This window comes from Crotalus tigris, unplaced genomic scaffold, assembly GCF_016545835.1.
Source record: "Crotalus tigris isolate CLP2741 ecotype Arizona unplaced genomic scaffold, ASM1654583v1 scf7180000018172.2679963, whole genome shotgun sequence".
Lineage (NCBI taxonomy): Eukaryota > Metazoa > Chordata > Lepidosauria > Squamata > Viperidae > Crotalus > Crotalus tigris.
Window position 1 is genome coordinate 187,111 of NW_024096864.1, and position 16,617 is coordinate 203,727.

Sequence of the window (16,617 nt, forward strand, 5' to 3'; positions counted from 1 at the left end):
TAAGACTTGTGGACTTCAACTCCCAGAATTCCCCAACCAGCATGAGTAGCTGGGGAATTTTGGGAGTTGAAGTCCACAAGTCTTAAAGTCACCAAGCTTGGACACCCCTGGTTGAGACGTAATCATAGCCAAGACTTTCATCACAGACACAGATTGAGTTCCTGGTTCGAATCCTTTCAAATTGCCCCTCCAAATCACTGGAACTAAAAACTGGCAGATGAATAGTCTTGTCTTTCCCCACTCCCAGTTCCTAAATCTGACTTCAGGCAGATGGGGTGATCTGCCAAGCTCTTTCCTTCATCAGCAAGTTGACGAACAGCACCAGTCAGGCTCACTCCAAGATTCTCTTCAACTTCTCAGATGTTTCTTGCTGGTTCTAATCAGGGGGATTAGCTTGAAGAAACTGCTGTGTTAGGACGCCGGCAGATTTTGATATTAGTGCCTTAGGGGACACAAGTTTTGGGAAGGAAGGGAAGGCAAGGCAGCAGAAGCACAAGAGGAGGTCACTAATCCAAATTCTAAACTTTCCAGACGGGTGAAAAATGTTCTTTGGAGAGCAGGATCCCATTTTTGTCTCCTACCTTACAAGGCTTGCCCCTGTACAAATTAGCCATTCATCGTGGCACACGTTTTGGTGCTTTTGGTGAGGAAATGAAGGTGCACTAAAACCTCCGCAAGGTCAAAAAGAAAAAGAAAAGCCCAGCGAGTTTTTTTTTTTTTTTTTTTAGAAAAATCCTAAAGGCTTAATAATTTTAAATTAAAAATCCAATCGCGGTTACCTTTTTTACGAAGCTGCAACGCAGCAGCGCCAGAAGTATATTTGGATAGAAGTCATAGGAAATGGTACCAAGGTAGCAGAATTGGAATTGTTCCCATCTCCGGGTTGACATAGCAGAGAGAGCTTATCCTAACCCACTTCGAATTCTGAGAAGGACTTTCACAAGAGTTCTCGTTTCAGGTGCTTCCTGAACTCGTACAAACGTCACTGAAATGGATCTCGGTGATCTATTTCAGAGATCCTCCCTGGTAATTAGAAGATCTTGGAGGAGGCGGACACCATTTCGGCAGAAGTCTTCTCCTAGTTCATCTGATTTAGGGATGCAATCTTAATAAACATAGACTGCCACAATAACCAAGAGGGAGCCCTATACCAGGCCCTGAAAAATACTTTTGAAAGAATTGACTATGATCCCAGCTGGGGAAGGGAGCAGAAAGCCATTCCATCACAGTCTTTCCTTCAATCCACAGTATTTTAACGTCCAAATATTAACTTTCTGTTTCGATGCCTTAATTTTCAAATAAGCAAAAATTCTGAAAAAAGAAAGAAAGAAAAAAGGGCAGCAGACAAGGAGAACCTGTCGGAGCTTCGGTTGAAGTTCTTGGGGTGTCTTTCCTGTCGGGAGGGTAGAAAAAGGGGGTTCATTTTTTTATGTGAAAAGTATTGTCGGTTGCTGTCTAATTGCAACTTTCCCTGTTTTGCCTTGAAAAGGGAAACTTGAGCACAAGTTAAAACAAAAAAATTCTCTGCTGCAAACATTTGGAATATTCTACCATAGCCACCCAACTCACAAACAAACCAACACACAAACACACACAAAAAAACACACAGAGCCATCTTTCTCATTACAGTTCATGCTTCTGGGTGAGCTCAATGTTAAACAGTTTTTTTTAAAAAAAGAAAAAAGATCTATTATATATATATATATTAAAAATATATATGTGTATTTAAAGGTGCTAATCATCTTAAGCAGGTCACGTGACTGGTCATGCGGACTCTAGAATCATATCAGATTTTTTTTAGAAAAAAAAAATCCTCAATATATGCAGATGTTATACAGAATTTCTTACCAGTGTAATAATGATATACTGATTTAAATAAAATAATCCTGCAGGGTTTGAAGGAAGAGGTCAGCAATACTTCCCACCATGGCTTGGAGGAGGAACAAAACAAACAAACAAACAAAAAAGATCATCTTGTCAACATAATGCACAATATTTTTTTTCTCTCGTTTTGGGTGTCTCCATATAGCTATTGCTTTGGGAACTTAAATCAAAAACAACAGCTGTTGTTCAAAGAGTTCAACAAACTGGAAAGGTGCGCTTTAAAAAAAAAAACCAAAAAAACCTCCAGACTCTTTTGAACCTGTTGTAAATCTCTCTCTATATATATATGTTTGTTTTGAGAGCTACTCCTGGAATCTTGCAAGGCTGGCGAGATGCACCCGTGATAACCTTGGACGCATCGGTGGTGATCCGTTGGCTTCAGTGGCACCTGCTTTGTTTTCTCCTGGTTGTCTTTCTTGGGTCAGGGAAAGGGCTCGCCGGGCAAAGGGGCTACTGTTCCTTACGGTGGGGGTCTTCAACCTTGTCAACATTACGACTTCTGGACTCTCAGAATCCTGGGAGCTGAAGTCCACAAGTCGTTCAGTTGCCAAGCTCGGAGACCTCTGCCTTAACTCAATCGCCCCAACCGTGCTGCCCCTCCTTAGGCGTTCGCCCAGACCCAAAGTGGCTTTTGCAATTTCTCCTGAGTCTTCAAAGCTGCGTCCGTTTCCAACCTCCTGGGTTTCTTGGGGGGATCACTGAGCCATAGATCAATGTTGTTTAGAAAAGCGGTTGCGTTTTTCTTGCCTTATTTCATTCCAAAATCGAAAAGGCGGTTTAGTTTTAGCTTTAAACGTTTTTCTTTCTTACACCCGTGTGGTGAAGGACAGTTTGGGAACGAACATCCGGCTGAATCTAAGAGAGGAGATTGGTGGGGCCACCGTTCCATCCAGGAGAGACACGGGTGCTGCGGTGTGCGTTGCTGTCACACCATCTTCACTCTGGGGTTGGGCATGGACCCCGCGAGGAAGGAAGCACCCCATGCTGATGTGCCGTCAGCTGGGGGGGCACCGGGCCCACCCCCCACCCCCATTTCACATTAATGATCTCAACCTCTTGACGTATCTTCAACTTGTCTGGGTTCTTGAAACTGTCTGGAGTAGCCGACATTTTGTGTGTTGGACTGAACCAAAGACACCTCCAGCCAAGCCTCAATGCTGCTTCTTAAAATGTCTGCCTTCCGATCCTTCAAAGTCTCTGCAGGATGCAAATGGGTTAACTTTTTTATTTTTGTACAGTTTCTAACTGATTTTTTGCTAGTGATGTTAAAATTAAGTTTGAGGATCCGTCACGGCTCCTCCGATGAAATTAAAAAACTGGTGACTTTTATGTTTAAATAAAATAATATAGAAACCCGACATGTGCCTCTCAGATTCTAAGGGTTTCTGGTTACACTTCTTAAGACCAGCAATGATTCTTTATATACAAAGATATGTGTTTTTTTTTCCTTGTTTCTTTTTTTATTATTACTGTTTCAGAAGGAAAAAGACTTCCTTCTGCTCTGAAGCCGGTGGCCACACACTGGTACATAAATGCACTGAGTTAAAAAGAGAAAAAAAAAAAAAACCTTTTGTAACAACTTTATGACTGTTTTTGTATATCAAAGCTGATTCTTTCCAAAAGATTTGGATCTAGTTTCTAAGTTATTTTAGTGTTTTATATGTTACAAGAATTAATTGTTCACCAGCATAACTAGTTATCTTCAATGGGAAAAAAAATGACATAGGTGGGCAGACGATCTACCTGGCGTAGCTCAGAAGCCCCTCCCCCCTCTTTTCCTTTGACTATTGATTACAATATGATCACAGATTACCACAAACCTCCTTCCATTAAGACTAGATTCTTCTTATTTCCATGTTTAATTTGCTATTAGTGTGAAGAAACTGTTGATTTAAAAAAAAACGGGCATTTTATAAGTATGGCTTAAAGGTAAAAATGAGGAAAAAGCAAAAAAAAAATAAACTACTTTAGAAGGTAATTTGTGGGTCTGTGAGATATGGCTGTGGAAAGATATTGTAGTAGTTTTAACACTATTGTTATTACCTTTTAAATCATTTACCCAATAAAATGAGGAAAAAATTGCAGCTGCTTGTATTAATGGTCTCCTTGCACTTTGACGCCTTTTCCTTCAGTCTTAGATCCGGTTGAGTTCAACCAGAAGGGATGACAGGATCTAGGAAAGCCCTTAGAGGCTAGAGAGATTTGAAATAAACTTTAGAAAAGTTTACAGGTAGTCCTTGACTTATAATAGTTCACTTAGTGACTTGGATCAGAGGAGACGTATCTGCGTAAAAGTGGGCAGAATGAAAAGAAACTTGCGCATTCTGAAGGAGGTTGTTGAATTTAAGAAATAACAGTAGACGTCTTTCTAAAAGGTTAGGTTCTTTGGAATACATAGAGAATATTAAGGTTGGAAGGGACTTTGGAGGTCTTCTAGTCCAGCCCGCTGCTCAGGGCAGGAGATCCTCTACTGAAGCTGGCAGGAAAGTCCAACCTGCCCAGCCATCTGCCGTGAAGAAGTTAGCGCCAAGGGATTAAATAACAAGTTACAACCATTAGGTATAAAATATTTATCTCCCTGAAACAAAACATAAGCAGGGTTTTTTTCCATAAACATTTTATTTTGAGATGGGAAAAAAAAACATTTGAGACAAACTCTACATAGCCACAAACCCAAATACACAATTTTGTTGGAAAATGACTTTTACATTTAAAAAACCAAATCAGTATTTTGTTTTTTGTTTTTAAAAAATATCTTAATAAAATGATCTTAGTGGGCGATTCTATTTTTAATTCCCCAGAAGTGGAAATAACTGTACTTTAACTATCCCTTGATAGACAGAATGAGCTAAAAATTCGTTTTTTAACATTTGAAGGCTATTTGACTAGGAAAATAAGAAAAGATCGTATGAACAAAGTTAATTTTGTTTTGGTTTTTTTGCCAAGCTGCCAACTGAACTAAGACACTAGAAGAAAAAGACCATTTCAGACAGCTGCAGCAACGGTCAGTAAACTTCCAGTTTCCCAGATTTGCAAACATCTTGGGTGTTTGTAAGAACCACACGTTTAACTAAAATTACAGCAATTTGAGAAACTTCCAGCCTTGAGCCACAAAAAGTCCTTTTGATGAGGTCCTGCTTTGAAAAATAAATCTTTTAAAAAAAATACACTTGCATTGTGAGAAGTTTAACAGCAGTATAACTCATCCCATTGCACAATCTCGGGTGTAGATAAAACCAGCATTAATCTGACGTACATTGAGGGTGCCTTTTGGCTATGAGAGAAGAGCTGGTTTCTGAGGTTTTATTTATTATTATCTTTTCCAAAGCACACTCAATTTCCATGATAAGAAAGTTATCAAAACCCTGACGCGGGCCACAAAAGGGCAGCTTCACTGAGGTACTCCACGTTAAAAAGCGCACACGTGCCTATCGCCCTGGTTTGTGATGGCCCCCAAAAGAACATCTAACTAGAGTTCCAAGAAGTTCTACAGCCATAAATGGGAGACCGTGGGCCACCTTGGCCTCAACGATCACCTGAGATGTGAAAAACAAGGAAAGCAACTCAGAAGTATTCCATATCCGGTAAATAGAAACAACTTAGATTCTTCCAAGACTTTATGAAAAGAGAAAGCGATGGGAATGGGGATGCTAAAGGGAGAGGACCAAAGCATTCCAAGGCTGCGTCTTTGGCCTCCATGACAATCTGCTGGCGGCTTTTTTCAAGCCTCTTTCCAGGATGCTCTAAGCCAACCCTTCATTCAAAGAATTTGGCCAACGAAAGCTGCCAGGTATCAAGAGAGTAGCCACAAAGGGTTTTCATTGTGAAGGAGGCCGAGAGGGATGCAACCTGCAAACCCTTGTCGCTTCGGGTTAACCAATTTATGCTATTATTTCCTTCTTCCCCTGACCGATCTACAAATTAAAACGTGTGTCCTTCTAGCTGCATTTTTTGCCCCTGCTGGAAAATCCTCCCATACTTCCATTTCAAGGAGGAAATATGGCACGTTCTTCCTTGCGCTGTTAGTGATTTACAAAGAACACAGCTGACGGGGGTTCCACAAAGGACCCTGAATTTATCTTAAAGGGTCAAAATGTCCTCCTACTGCATTTCCCCCCAATAAAGCTCGCCAATTTAAATTTAGGGGGGGAAAAGAATGAGAAAAAATCCCATCTCTAGAACAAACAATATTAGCTATCTTTCCTGCTGAAGATGCTCTTTTTATCCAACAGGACTAGCAACCTCTGGACAGATCTAGCATCAGCAGCCCCTTATCTCGCCATGATCTGGTGGCTTCAGCACAGAACTCAAATTCTAATTCACAGAAGTTGCAACTTGGTTCAACGGCCTCCACAGTTCTGCCAAAGAAAAGAAGAATGCTCCCTCAAAAGAGCATTCTTTTTTCTAAAAAGAGCTATTCATCCAGAATGCATGTAAGAGAAAACTCTTCAACAGCGGCTAGAGAGAAGTGATTTAAAAAGAAAATTCCAAAATCTGTTGTGCTAGCAAGGCAGCTGTTTCATCAAATAACCTGGACTCGAACAGAGGACACGGAATGTTTGTCATCCGTCTCAGCTATTTTATGATCTGGAAAGAAAAAAAGTGGCACCTGTTTTATCAGCAGCAAGTAGTTCTGAAAGCAAATTCAACGTCTCTCCTGTGATCAGGAGGCACCCAGATAACTGGTTACATGGCCAACCAAAAATAATAATAATAATACGGCCATGGTATGGATGATAAATATGGCACAGAATCAAAGGATAGCTCCAGACTGATCACTGAGATCATGTAGAAATATGAAGATCACTTTCACTGACAAGAGCCAAATAAGAAACCCGCCCTAGCTAATTCTTGGCTTTAAAAAAAAATAATAAAACTCAATATTCACTATTTAAAACAGTCATGCGTATCTCCCTGTAAGTTTTATGATCCTATTATGGAAGGAATCCTGAACAACTGTCACCTATAGGCATAGACACACACAAACACACACAAATACACTGTGGCTATGCTATTCATCTAGAAATTTCACTGCAGGTATGTCTGTTAAAATATGCCATGTTGAAGAGTAAACATCAAGATTCAGCACAGCAGAAGAAGACAACCTAGCTCCCCAGGGCCCAGCTGGGTTTTGACCATCTGGAATTTGGCCCAAGAAACACGGATGAAATGTCCCACTGGGCAGCATAGAAGGATAGAAATGTGACAGCTAAAGCATATTCACAGTTGAACATTTACAAAATGTCTCACCAGCTACAAATACAAAAAAAAACCCCAGATCTATAAAGTCCCCAAGCAGAAGGTAACTTCTCTGATCATGCCAAACTGCAGTGAGATTCAAGTTTTGGTCAACTGGAATGAAATATTCAAAACTACCTTTTGAAGTTCTTCATGCTGAATACCCACCCCATCCCATAACGTCCCACATTCAGGTGGAAAGGGCAGATAAGGTTGACTCTTAAGGCAAATTTTCTCTGCTTGAGGTATCAAAGGCTGCCCGACATGGGACTTGTAAGGCAATACAACTGGAGACCCTGGTGGGTTGGGACAAAAGAGTAACCGGGATATAATTCAGAACAACTATCACGGCTACAACTCCAAAAGCTGAAGATCCTGCTTCTACCTTTCTCCAATTTACTCCAATGCTGAAAAGACAATTATTCCTCAATATCCATGAAGGATAACTTTTGCAGCTTGGCTACTTTAGTCAAACCTGGCTAGTTTCATTTAATATTCCTGAATATATGTTGTTCTCCCCCAAGGATCTCCAAACACATTGGTTGCAGGGTCTTGCTAGATGGTGACTCATAGATGAAGAAAAGTTATGTTTTCTAGTGTCCTAGAAGGGGGAAGTTGATATATATGTGTGTGTGTGTGTGTGTGTGTGTGTGTGTGTGTACATAACATCGAATACATGTATGTACAATATGCAATACATTTACGTTAAGTATACCGTACTTTCCGGCGTATAAGACGACTTTCGCAAGCGTTAAAATCGGCGCCGAAGTCGGGGGTCACCTTATATGCCGAGTCATCTTATACGCCGGAAATAATGGTAGTTTCCGGCATGTAAGACAACTTTCTAGGCATGCGACTCGGCGCCGAAGTCGGTCGTCTTATACGCCGGGTCGCCTTATATGCCGGAATATACGGTACTTAACAATGACATAGAGTCCAACTCCAAATTGGCAGATTTTCTTGGTCAATGCCTTTAACGGAGACAAATCCATCTCCTAATCTCCAAATCTTAATCCAGCAATTAAGATGTTTTTCACCAATTAATTTAGAAGAACAACCTGGGAAGTGCCAGCAGGTATGGTGGCATCTGAGGAGGCTTCAGCTTAAACTTTCAGGAGCTTCAAGAAGGCAGTGTTTAGCAAGTAAATTGTAATTGTTCCCCATATGTTTAAACCAATTTCTACAACGCAACAACCTTCGCATTTGCACTGATAGAGAAGAAGCACCGAATACTATTCACACCCAAAGTCTACACGAGATAAAAAGAGGTTGTGTGCTGAAGGTAAAAGCTGCTGCGCAGAAGGAAAAACTCACTGAAGTCATGAGAACGTGGAACAGTGCTTTCCATCAGCCGTAGTCCATGATGTGACGGACATCTCAAACTCCAAAAGTCCAAGGTGGCAAGATCAGAAGTTGTACTCTAAGTCTACCTGTGGCTTTTTTTGTGTAAATAAGCCCACGTGTTTCGCCATCCTTGCCAGCTACAGGTAATCAAGACCCAGCAGAATAGTGGGAAAATACACTTCAAGTCATAATAGAAGAAAGAAACCGAAAACAATATAGGCGGTGTTCATCTCCAACCCCAAATACAATCACTGGTTCTCCTAGATCCTTCAACAAAGAAACCAGGATAGAGCCTCAAGATATTTTCTTAGCTGGGGATCGTAGTACATCCACACCGAGCTTAAAGAATGGGACAGCGTTATAGAAAAGGAGGTTTATGAGTTTTCCATGAAGCATAATCAAGACGGACTGGTGTCCCGATGCCCAGATTCTATACCAGGGGCCATAGAAAGGATCAGAAATAGCCGGGCACAGCATGTTGTTCAAGTTCACTTCAGTGATCTAGAAAAACAGGAGAAAGATTGGCTTTTAGAGAAAAAAAAATGGTCCTTGCACTGTCTTACAATTAGCCTACTTTTCTCAATGCCTCCAGTCCTTAAATATTTTATTTATTTATTAAATCCATACGTCGCCCTTCTCACTATCCAGAGTGACTATGAACCTGAAATATGTCAGATCTTTTTTGTCTCCTCCGGCACCCCAGTTTACACCCAAACAACACTCTCAAACAGATGTAATTTTGAAACTTTTTTTTTTTAAAACACACTATAGTTTCCTCTTGTTTAATCTACTCGGCTAGATGGTAAATCATTTAAAACAAGAATTCTTTTCTCCAAGCTACATCTTCTGGGGTTTTTTTTTCTTTCTTTACTTACCTGCTCAATTAGCATATTTTTTACTAAGCCCACCCATAGACCACCCAGAAAGAGAGAGAGAGAGATACAATCCATTTACGTAAATAGACTTACGAGTCCCAAGATCTGTAAAAAACTGAAGTGGTAGACAAACATCAACCCAGTGGAGAGCAAAGCCCACCAGAAATTCCACGCTGGCTCAGGAGTGTAAACACCTGTTAGAAGGAGAGAAAAAGAGAAAATGGTTTGGGGCTATTTCAAGGTGGGCACCCATTCTTTCTTTAATGAAGTAGCAATTTTCACCCTGAAAATCCGAGATTATTGCCATGCAAAACAGAAGCTAGCAGAAATGCCTACGTTGCAGACCAGACTGAAAGTCAAGGAAGAGAATTGCAAACATTTCAGTGCAGCGACACTGAAAAATAAGCGACTTTCACACTTTCATGCTTACAACCGTGGCAGCATCTCCAGGGTCCTGTGACCCAAATTTGGGCACTTGGCAACTGGCATGTATTTATGACGGTTGCAGCATCCCAAGATCCTGAGATCGCCCTTTGTCAATTTCCCATCCCAGCTGGCTTCCGACAAGCATAAGTCAACGGGGGAAGTCCGATTCGCTTAACAACCTCATGGTTCACTTAACAACCGCAGCGATTTGCTTAACTGTGGCAGAAAGGTCATAAAATGGGCACACAACTCACTTGACAACTGTCTTGCTTAGCGACGGAAATTTGGAACTCAGTTCTGGCGCTAAATCCAGGGCAATTTGTGGAGAATTCTTGCACTCCTAACTAATGACAATCTGATGCATCGAACTAGAAACAGTTAAACTAGAAACAATTAACTAGAAACAGTTAACAAGCCAAGGGAAAAAGCCAGCCAAATTCCTGACAACCTGGCCAGCCGGGAAAGAAATCTACATGTTTATTTTTCCAATTCCAATTTAATTCTGAGCTTTTGAATTTCAGCTGAGGAATGCTTTCTCTTCCCTCTTTGATGTCTCTCCGGTCAGAAATTCCTTCTCTGCAAACAGTGGAAAATCATTGAATGTTGACCAGTAACTACTCATCTGGGAAATGGACAAAAAGGTAGAGTGCCGGGAGGAGAGACGGTTGGGAAGAACTGAAATCACATTTTTTTTCCTTCCTAGCCTAACTCAACTTCTCCAGAGCGCCTCGTGAATCATTAGAGACAGTCCTCAACTTATAACCGTTTGTTTAACGACTAACTCAAAATTGCAACCAGGTTGAAAAATGTGACTTATGACCAATTCTTGCACTTACGACCACTGCATCATCCTTGGGGTCATCGGACCCAAATTTGGGCACTTTGCAACCGGCATGTATTTACAACGTATTTACAAATAATATACTACTTGAAAAACATGTCCCGCTTAAGCGAAAGAAATCTGAATTGGGTTACATGCAGTGGTGGGATTCAAATAGGGGAACAACCGGTTCTCTGTGTGGATGCCACTTCCAGAAGTCCATTCTGGGCCTGGGCAACAAAAAAAATTAGCTACCGGTTTTGCCGAACTGGTGTGAACCAGCTGAATCCCACCACTGGTTACATGTGATTGGTAAATGATGGCTTGTATTTAAGCTTTGCTGAGACTTTAATAGCAAATTTCAAGCTTTTAAAATATTAAGGGGGAAAACCCACAATTTCAAAAGAACATCCTACCAGATCAGACACTCAAGACATCTCAAAGGAATCCATGGGAGGTGGACAGGATCTGGAATCTACGTTCTTGGATCTTGCCAGCAAGATCCTGTCTGTCTGTCTGTTGTGTCTGTTTGTTTAGAAAACTTATATGGCTAAGGACTTATATTACTCACAATAGTTATGGGAACTATGAACCACTCCACTGTTGAGAGCCCTCCTGTAGATAGAGCCTAGAATCATAGCATTGGAAGGGATCATGGAGGTTATCTAGTCCAACCCCCTGCTCAGGCAGGAAACCCTATACCATTTCGGACAAATGGCTATCCAGTCTCTTCTTAAAAACCTCCAGTGTTGGAGCATTCACCGCTTCTGGAGGCAGGTAGTTCCACTGGGTAATTGTTCTCACTGTCAGGAAGTTTCTCCTTAGTTCTAGGTTGCTTCTCTCCTTGATCAGTTTCCATCCGTTGCTTCTTGTCTTGCCCTCAGGTGATTTGGACATATATTATATGGCTACCTATGCTAATCCTAGGGAAGTCACAACAACATGTTCCCCAGAGAAGGTCCTCAAGGCAATGTTAGTGGTGGCAACTAGGCTTTCATTCATTTGTTCTTCCTATTTAACAACATCTTTATCCCACCTTTGAAAAACATTAATGGAAGGTGAAGTTCAGGGTTTGCAGGCCACCGGTAGAGGGCAGCAGAAAGTTGCAGAAACCCAAAGGAGATGGCCCGTCTCCTTAAACAGGTTTGAAAGCTCTCCTGTTCTCCTGAACCAGGGGTGGGGAACCTTGGCCCTTTTATGGACTTCAACTCCCAGAATTCCTGAGCCAACCATGCTGAGGGGAAAGGGAGAGGTTTCCCAGCTGAGCCATGCTGGCTCAGGAATTCTGGGAGTTGAAGTCCACGAGTCATGAAAGAGCCAAGGTTCCCCACCCGTCCTGGCCAAAAAGCGGTTGGCCAACAAATGAAGAGGTACATTATGCAAAGTCATTGGGGCCCACTCACACACATCTACCATTTCTTGGGGGAGGGGGAGGAATTCAATTTATTGATGAATTTCCCTTTGTCCAGAAGACAGACATGAAATAATGGGTAGAAGCTTGTTTAAAAGGAGATTCAACCTAGAAGCAAGGAGAAATTTCATGACAGTCAGAAACAATTAATCGGTGGAATGATTTGCTTCCAGATGTTGTGGGTGCTCTTTCAATGGAAGTTTTTAAGAAGAAATTGGACAGTCGTTTGGTAGGAGGTTCCTGCCTTGAGTAGGGGGCTGGACTAGAAGACCTTGAAGGTCCCTTCCCGCCTTATGATTCCATGTTCTATGTTTTTAAACTGTGAAAAGTTTTGCTGATGTTTTGCGGGGCTGCTGAACTGGAAATGTAGGAGCCTTAGTAAGAACTGAGGAGCAAAATTAACATTCAGTGGCTTAATTAAGACAGCGACAGAGGTCCTGATTAGCTAGGAAGACAGCATATAATTAAAGGAGAAACCTACCTCCTTTCCGAAGCAGGTAGATGGGAACAACATAGAGCATGATATGTTGAATGTAATAAACTTCCATTTCAAAAGGTAGCTGCAAAAAAAAAAGAAAAAAGAAGGAACAGATTTATAAATAGAGACTGGCGTGCACACAGCTCAGAGTAATTCTCCCTGACTATGTGATCAACTTAAGATTCGATGTTGGGTCTGTTGTATTCAACATTGTGTGCTTCTAGAGCAGAGGTTCCCAACCTTTTGGGCTCCAGGGGCCGGTTCCATGGAAGAGATTTTTCCGAGCACGGGAGAGTGTGTGGCTTTGTGAGCTGCCTGCATCTCATGGATGGGGCTTTGCTTGTTTGTGTGGACAAGTTGCTGGCATACCGTAGCCCGGTACCCGTCCACAGACCAGGGGTTGGGGACGCCTGTTCTTGAGGAAAGACTATATTATTCATCAAGACAACTACACACCTATTTCCCAGGGTGTTCGACAGCTCAGATGAGCAGGCTTGACTTGACATGTTGCACCTATTACCTTTATGTTCCCCAAATACCTTTAACTCAGTGAAATTTCCTTATTGATGGTTCTGGGTATGATCATGAGCCATCTAGAACCCCTGCCCATGATCCCCCCAATTTCCCAACTATTTGGGAAATATTGAACCCTCACCCACTTTCTCTAGGGAGGGGCTACTAACCCAAGAGCCATTGCAAAGGAATGATTCGTCTTGGCCAGTGATACTTTTGCAGAGAGACAACTCTGCAAGAATCAGAATCGGAATAACAGAGTTGGAAGGAACCTTGTAGGTCAACTAGTCCATTATTATTATTATTATTGTGGATCATTGCAGTCAGCCAGATGTTCAGACTGGATTTGGCATTTTGTCTTACCAAGGACCTAGGATAGATAGATGTGGATGTTTGATGTTATTACAGATGGAGGATGATGATGATGATGATCATTATCATTATTATTATTACGATGTGAACCTCAGTCAACTGAACATTCAAATTGACTGGCACTGACAGTTGACACAGGTTGCTGCCAGCATCCTAGCTATCAACCAGGTACCTCCTTAAAATGTAAGATGTTCTGGCAACTCCTGGTATAGCAATATCCATCAGCTGTACGCTTCGGTTTTCTACAACTGCGATATCTGGCATGTTGTGTTCCAAATGGCGATCTGTCTGTATTCAAAAGTCCCACAAGATCTTCACCCTCTCATTCTCAACAACTTTTTCCACCCTATGTTCCCACGACTTTTCGGACACAAGCAAGTCGTATTTTTTACACAATGCCCAGCGGATTAATTTAGCAACTCGGTCATGTCTAGCTTTGTAGTCAGTTTGCGTGATTTTGCTGCACTCACATATTAGATGTGAATTTTGTCATTGCAAAGTCGGCAATTTGGATTGTCAGTGGATTTTTGTATCTTCGCTTTCATGGCATTAGTTTGTAGTGCTTGTTCTTGAGCAGCCAGTATTAAGCCTTCCTGTATTATTATTATTATTATTATTATTATTATTATTATTATTATTATTATTAATCATCACAGTCAGCCAGATGTTCAGACTGAATTTGGCATTTTTGTCTACTTATCGAGTCCTTCCCAAGGACCTGGGATAGGCGATGTGGATGTTTGATAGTATTACAGATATTGTTGCAGGATGGAAGCAGTTCCTAGTAAGGCCGCCTTTTGCAATTGACTAATGGTGAATTTGTCAACGCCAATGGTGTTCAAGTGGTGCTCCAGCTGTTTTGGGATTGCACCCAAGGCGCCTATGACTATTGGTACTACCCTTGCTTGCTTTTGCCACAGTCTTTCTATTTCTATTTGTAGGTCTTTGTATTTTGTTTTCTCCAGTTCTTTCTCGTCTATTCTGCTCTCTCCAGACACTGCCACATCCACTATCCAGCCATTGTTGTTGTTGTTGTTATTAGTGGTTATAAGGGTTAGGGTTAGGGTACAGGTAGTCCTTAACTTATAGCCACAACTGAGCCCAGAATTTTGGACATAACTCATTACGGTCCTTAAGAAGATCCCCAGGTGATCTGACTTGATTTCACAATCGGTTTTACAATGGTTGTTAAGCACCGTGGTCACTATGTGAACCAGTGGTCATTAAGCAAATCCAGCATTTCCAGTGGTCGCAAAAAGACAAAAAAGTCACCAATCCAAATCACAGAACCATAGGATGCGACAACCAGTCACAAACGTAAGCGGTTGCCAAGAACCCCAAATGTGATCACATGACTGTGGGGAGGTGCGGCAGTTGTAACTCCGACTCTCATAACTTCAAACAGTCGTTAAAGACTGGTGGTTAACCGGGGACTTCTTGTATTTAGGCCACCAGATTCCTTGATAAAACCAAAATCAAGAACTGCCAACACCCTTGATAAATCAGATTGGTAACGTGTGAAGCAACAGCCCTGGCTGAGATCAAACGAAAAGAAAGATGACACCATTAACAGACTTGGCTTATTATGACACTTTCACATGAGACTTATTACCTGGATCAGATATTGGCAACACAAATATTGTGACATGACCAAGCCTCACCACATCCAAATTAGAAGCATTAGATTGGATTCAAGAAAACAACTCAACTATTTTACAATGACCCAACAGTATGCATAGCTAGCCAGGGCAGGGGTCTTCAAACATGACCGTTTTATGACTTGTGGACTTCAACTCCCAGAATTCCTCAGCCAGGCACGCTTGGACATTAATTATTGGGACTGTTGGGTTTTTTTCCTGGTGCTGTTAATCCTCACATGCCACCCGGAACTATTGCCAAAGGATGAGTGGCCAAAGAAATGAAATGTAATAAATCAGTAAATAAACAGTGCAAGCTTTTTTTAAAAAAAAAAGGAAAGAAAGCATTAAAAGGCTATTTATCTTGAGGTCCATCCAGCCCGGTATTACAGAATCTTGGCATGGGGATCCCTGTGCGACTCAGCCCAGGTCTGTCTTTAACTGGTGAAACCTGTTGGGTGACTTCAGACCAGGGGTCTTCAAACGTGGCCCTTTTATGACTTGTGGACTTCAACTCCCAGAATTCCTCAGCCAGGCACGCGTGCCTGGCTGAGGAATTCTGGGAGTTGAAGTCCACAAGTCATAAAAGGGCCACGTTTGAAGACCCCTGCTTTAGACCAATCTGCACCTACCCACCTCAGCCCAACTGATCTTCCCGGATAGTTGCTATGGGGAAAATTGCACAATAATATGTAACTTACCTGGACACAGTGAATGAAAAAAGAAAAAGGAGAGAAAGCTAGCAAATAAAGCAAGCAAGAAAATACATAAACAAAGGACAGGTTGCTCGAGAAAGCAGCACGGATCACTGCTTTGCATTCTTAAGAGTTTAAATCAGTTTATTTCCCATACTTGGCAACCTCAAGATGTGTGGACTTCACCTTCCTGGTGAAGTTGCCGCATTTGAAAAAAAAAACACTGCTCTAAATCTTCAGAAGCTGCAAACAAACAAAAACACCCATCGAAACTGTTGTGTTTGCTGAACAAACAGGTTTCCTCCAATGCAGTATTATGCAATTCTGAATTCTTGGCCAAAAGAAAGGACTTTTGTGCTTTTGTATACATTCAGAGGATTAAAAATGATAATAACCACCACAAAGAATTCCTGTATTTTGTCAGCTCTCCGTAACCACCCAACCATACAGGAATCTCAGTTTGTGCCAAACGAAAAGGAGTGGAAATGACAGCTGCTACTGATTGTTGGCCCAAGAACTTTATTTCACAACGTTGACCCTTCTTAGCAGGAAGGTGATGTCAACATTTTTCAGAGAAATTCTGAACAAAAGATTGCACACTAACCGGCATCTCGGCTCTGCTCAGCCACGCCTTAGCTAGCATTTAAGTAACATGCGCTTGATTTATATGCTAAGTCCTATCCTAAATAGTTAGTAGGACACGTTGCCCAAGAGAGGTTTCGATGTTATGTTTAGAAGAATATTTGGCCACAGAAAAGCCTGAATTTGAGCATCGTATTGAGATTCTCAATCATCCAGATCATGGTTGTCCCAAAAGAGCTTTTTCCAAAAAGGCAACTCAACTTTCTTGTTGTTGTTGTTTTTCCTTGAAAACGTTTCATCTCTCATCCAAGAAGCTTCTTCCGTTCTGAAGAAGAAAGAAAC

General features: G+C 41.5%; 1 protein-coding gene across 3 annotated transcripts in view; it reads right to left on the reverse strand.

Moving 5' to 3' along the window:
- Positions 1-4,484: 4,484 nt before the first annotated feature.
- TMEM164 (transmembrane protein 164) overlaps positions 4,485-16,617 on the reverse strand; it is a 33,597-nt gene continuing 21,464 nt past the window's right edge. For all 3 annotated transcript variants that reach the window (XM_039348713.1, XM_039348712.1, XM_039348714.1), the window contains 3 exons: positions 12,480-12,558; positions 9,435-9,535; positions 4,485-8,967 (listed from right to left, as the gene is read on the reverse strand). In XM_039348713.1, the coding sequence (XP_039204647.1) occupies positions 8,761-8,967; positions 9,435-9,535; positions 12,480-12,558 (387 nt within the window). In that variant the 3' untranslated portion in view covers positions 4,485-8,760. The remainder of the gene's footprint in view (positions 8,968-9,434; positions 9,536-12,479; positions 12,559-16,617) is intronic.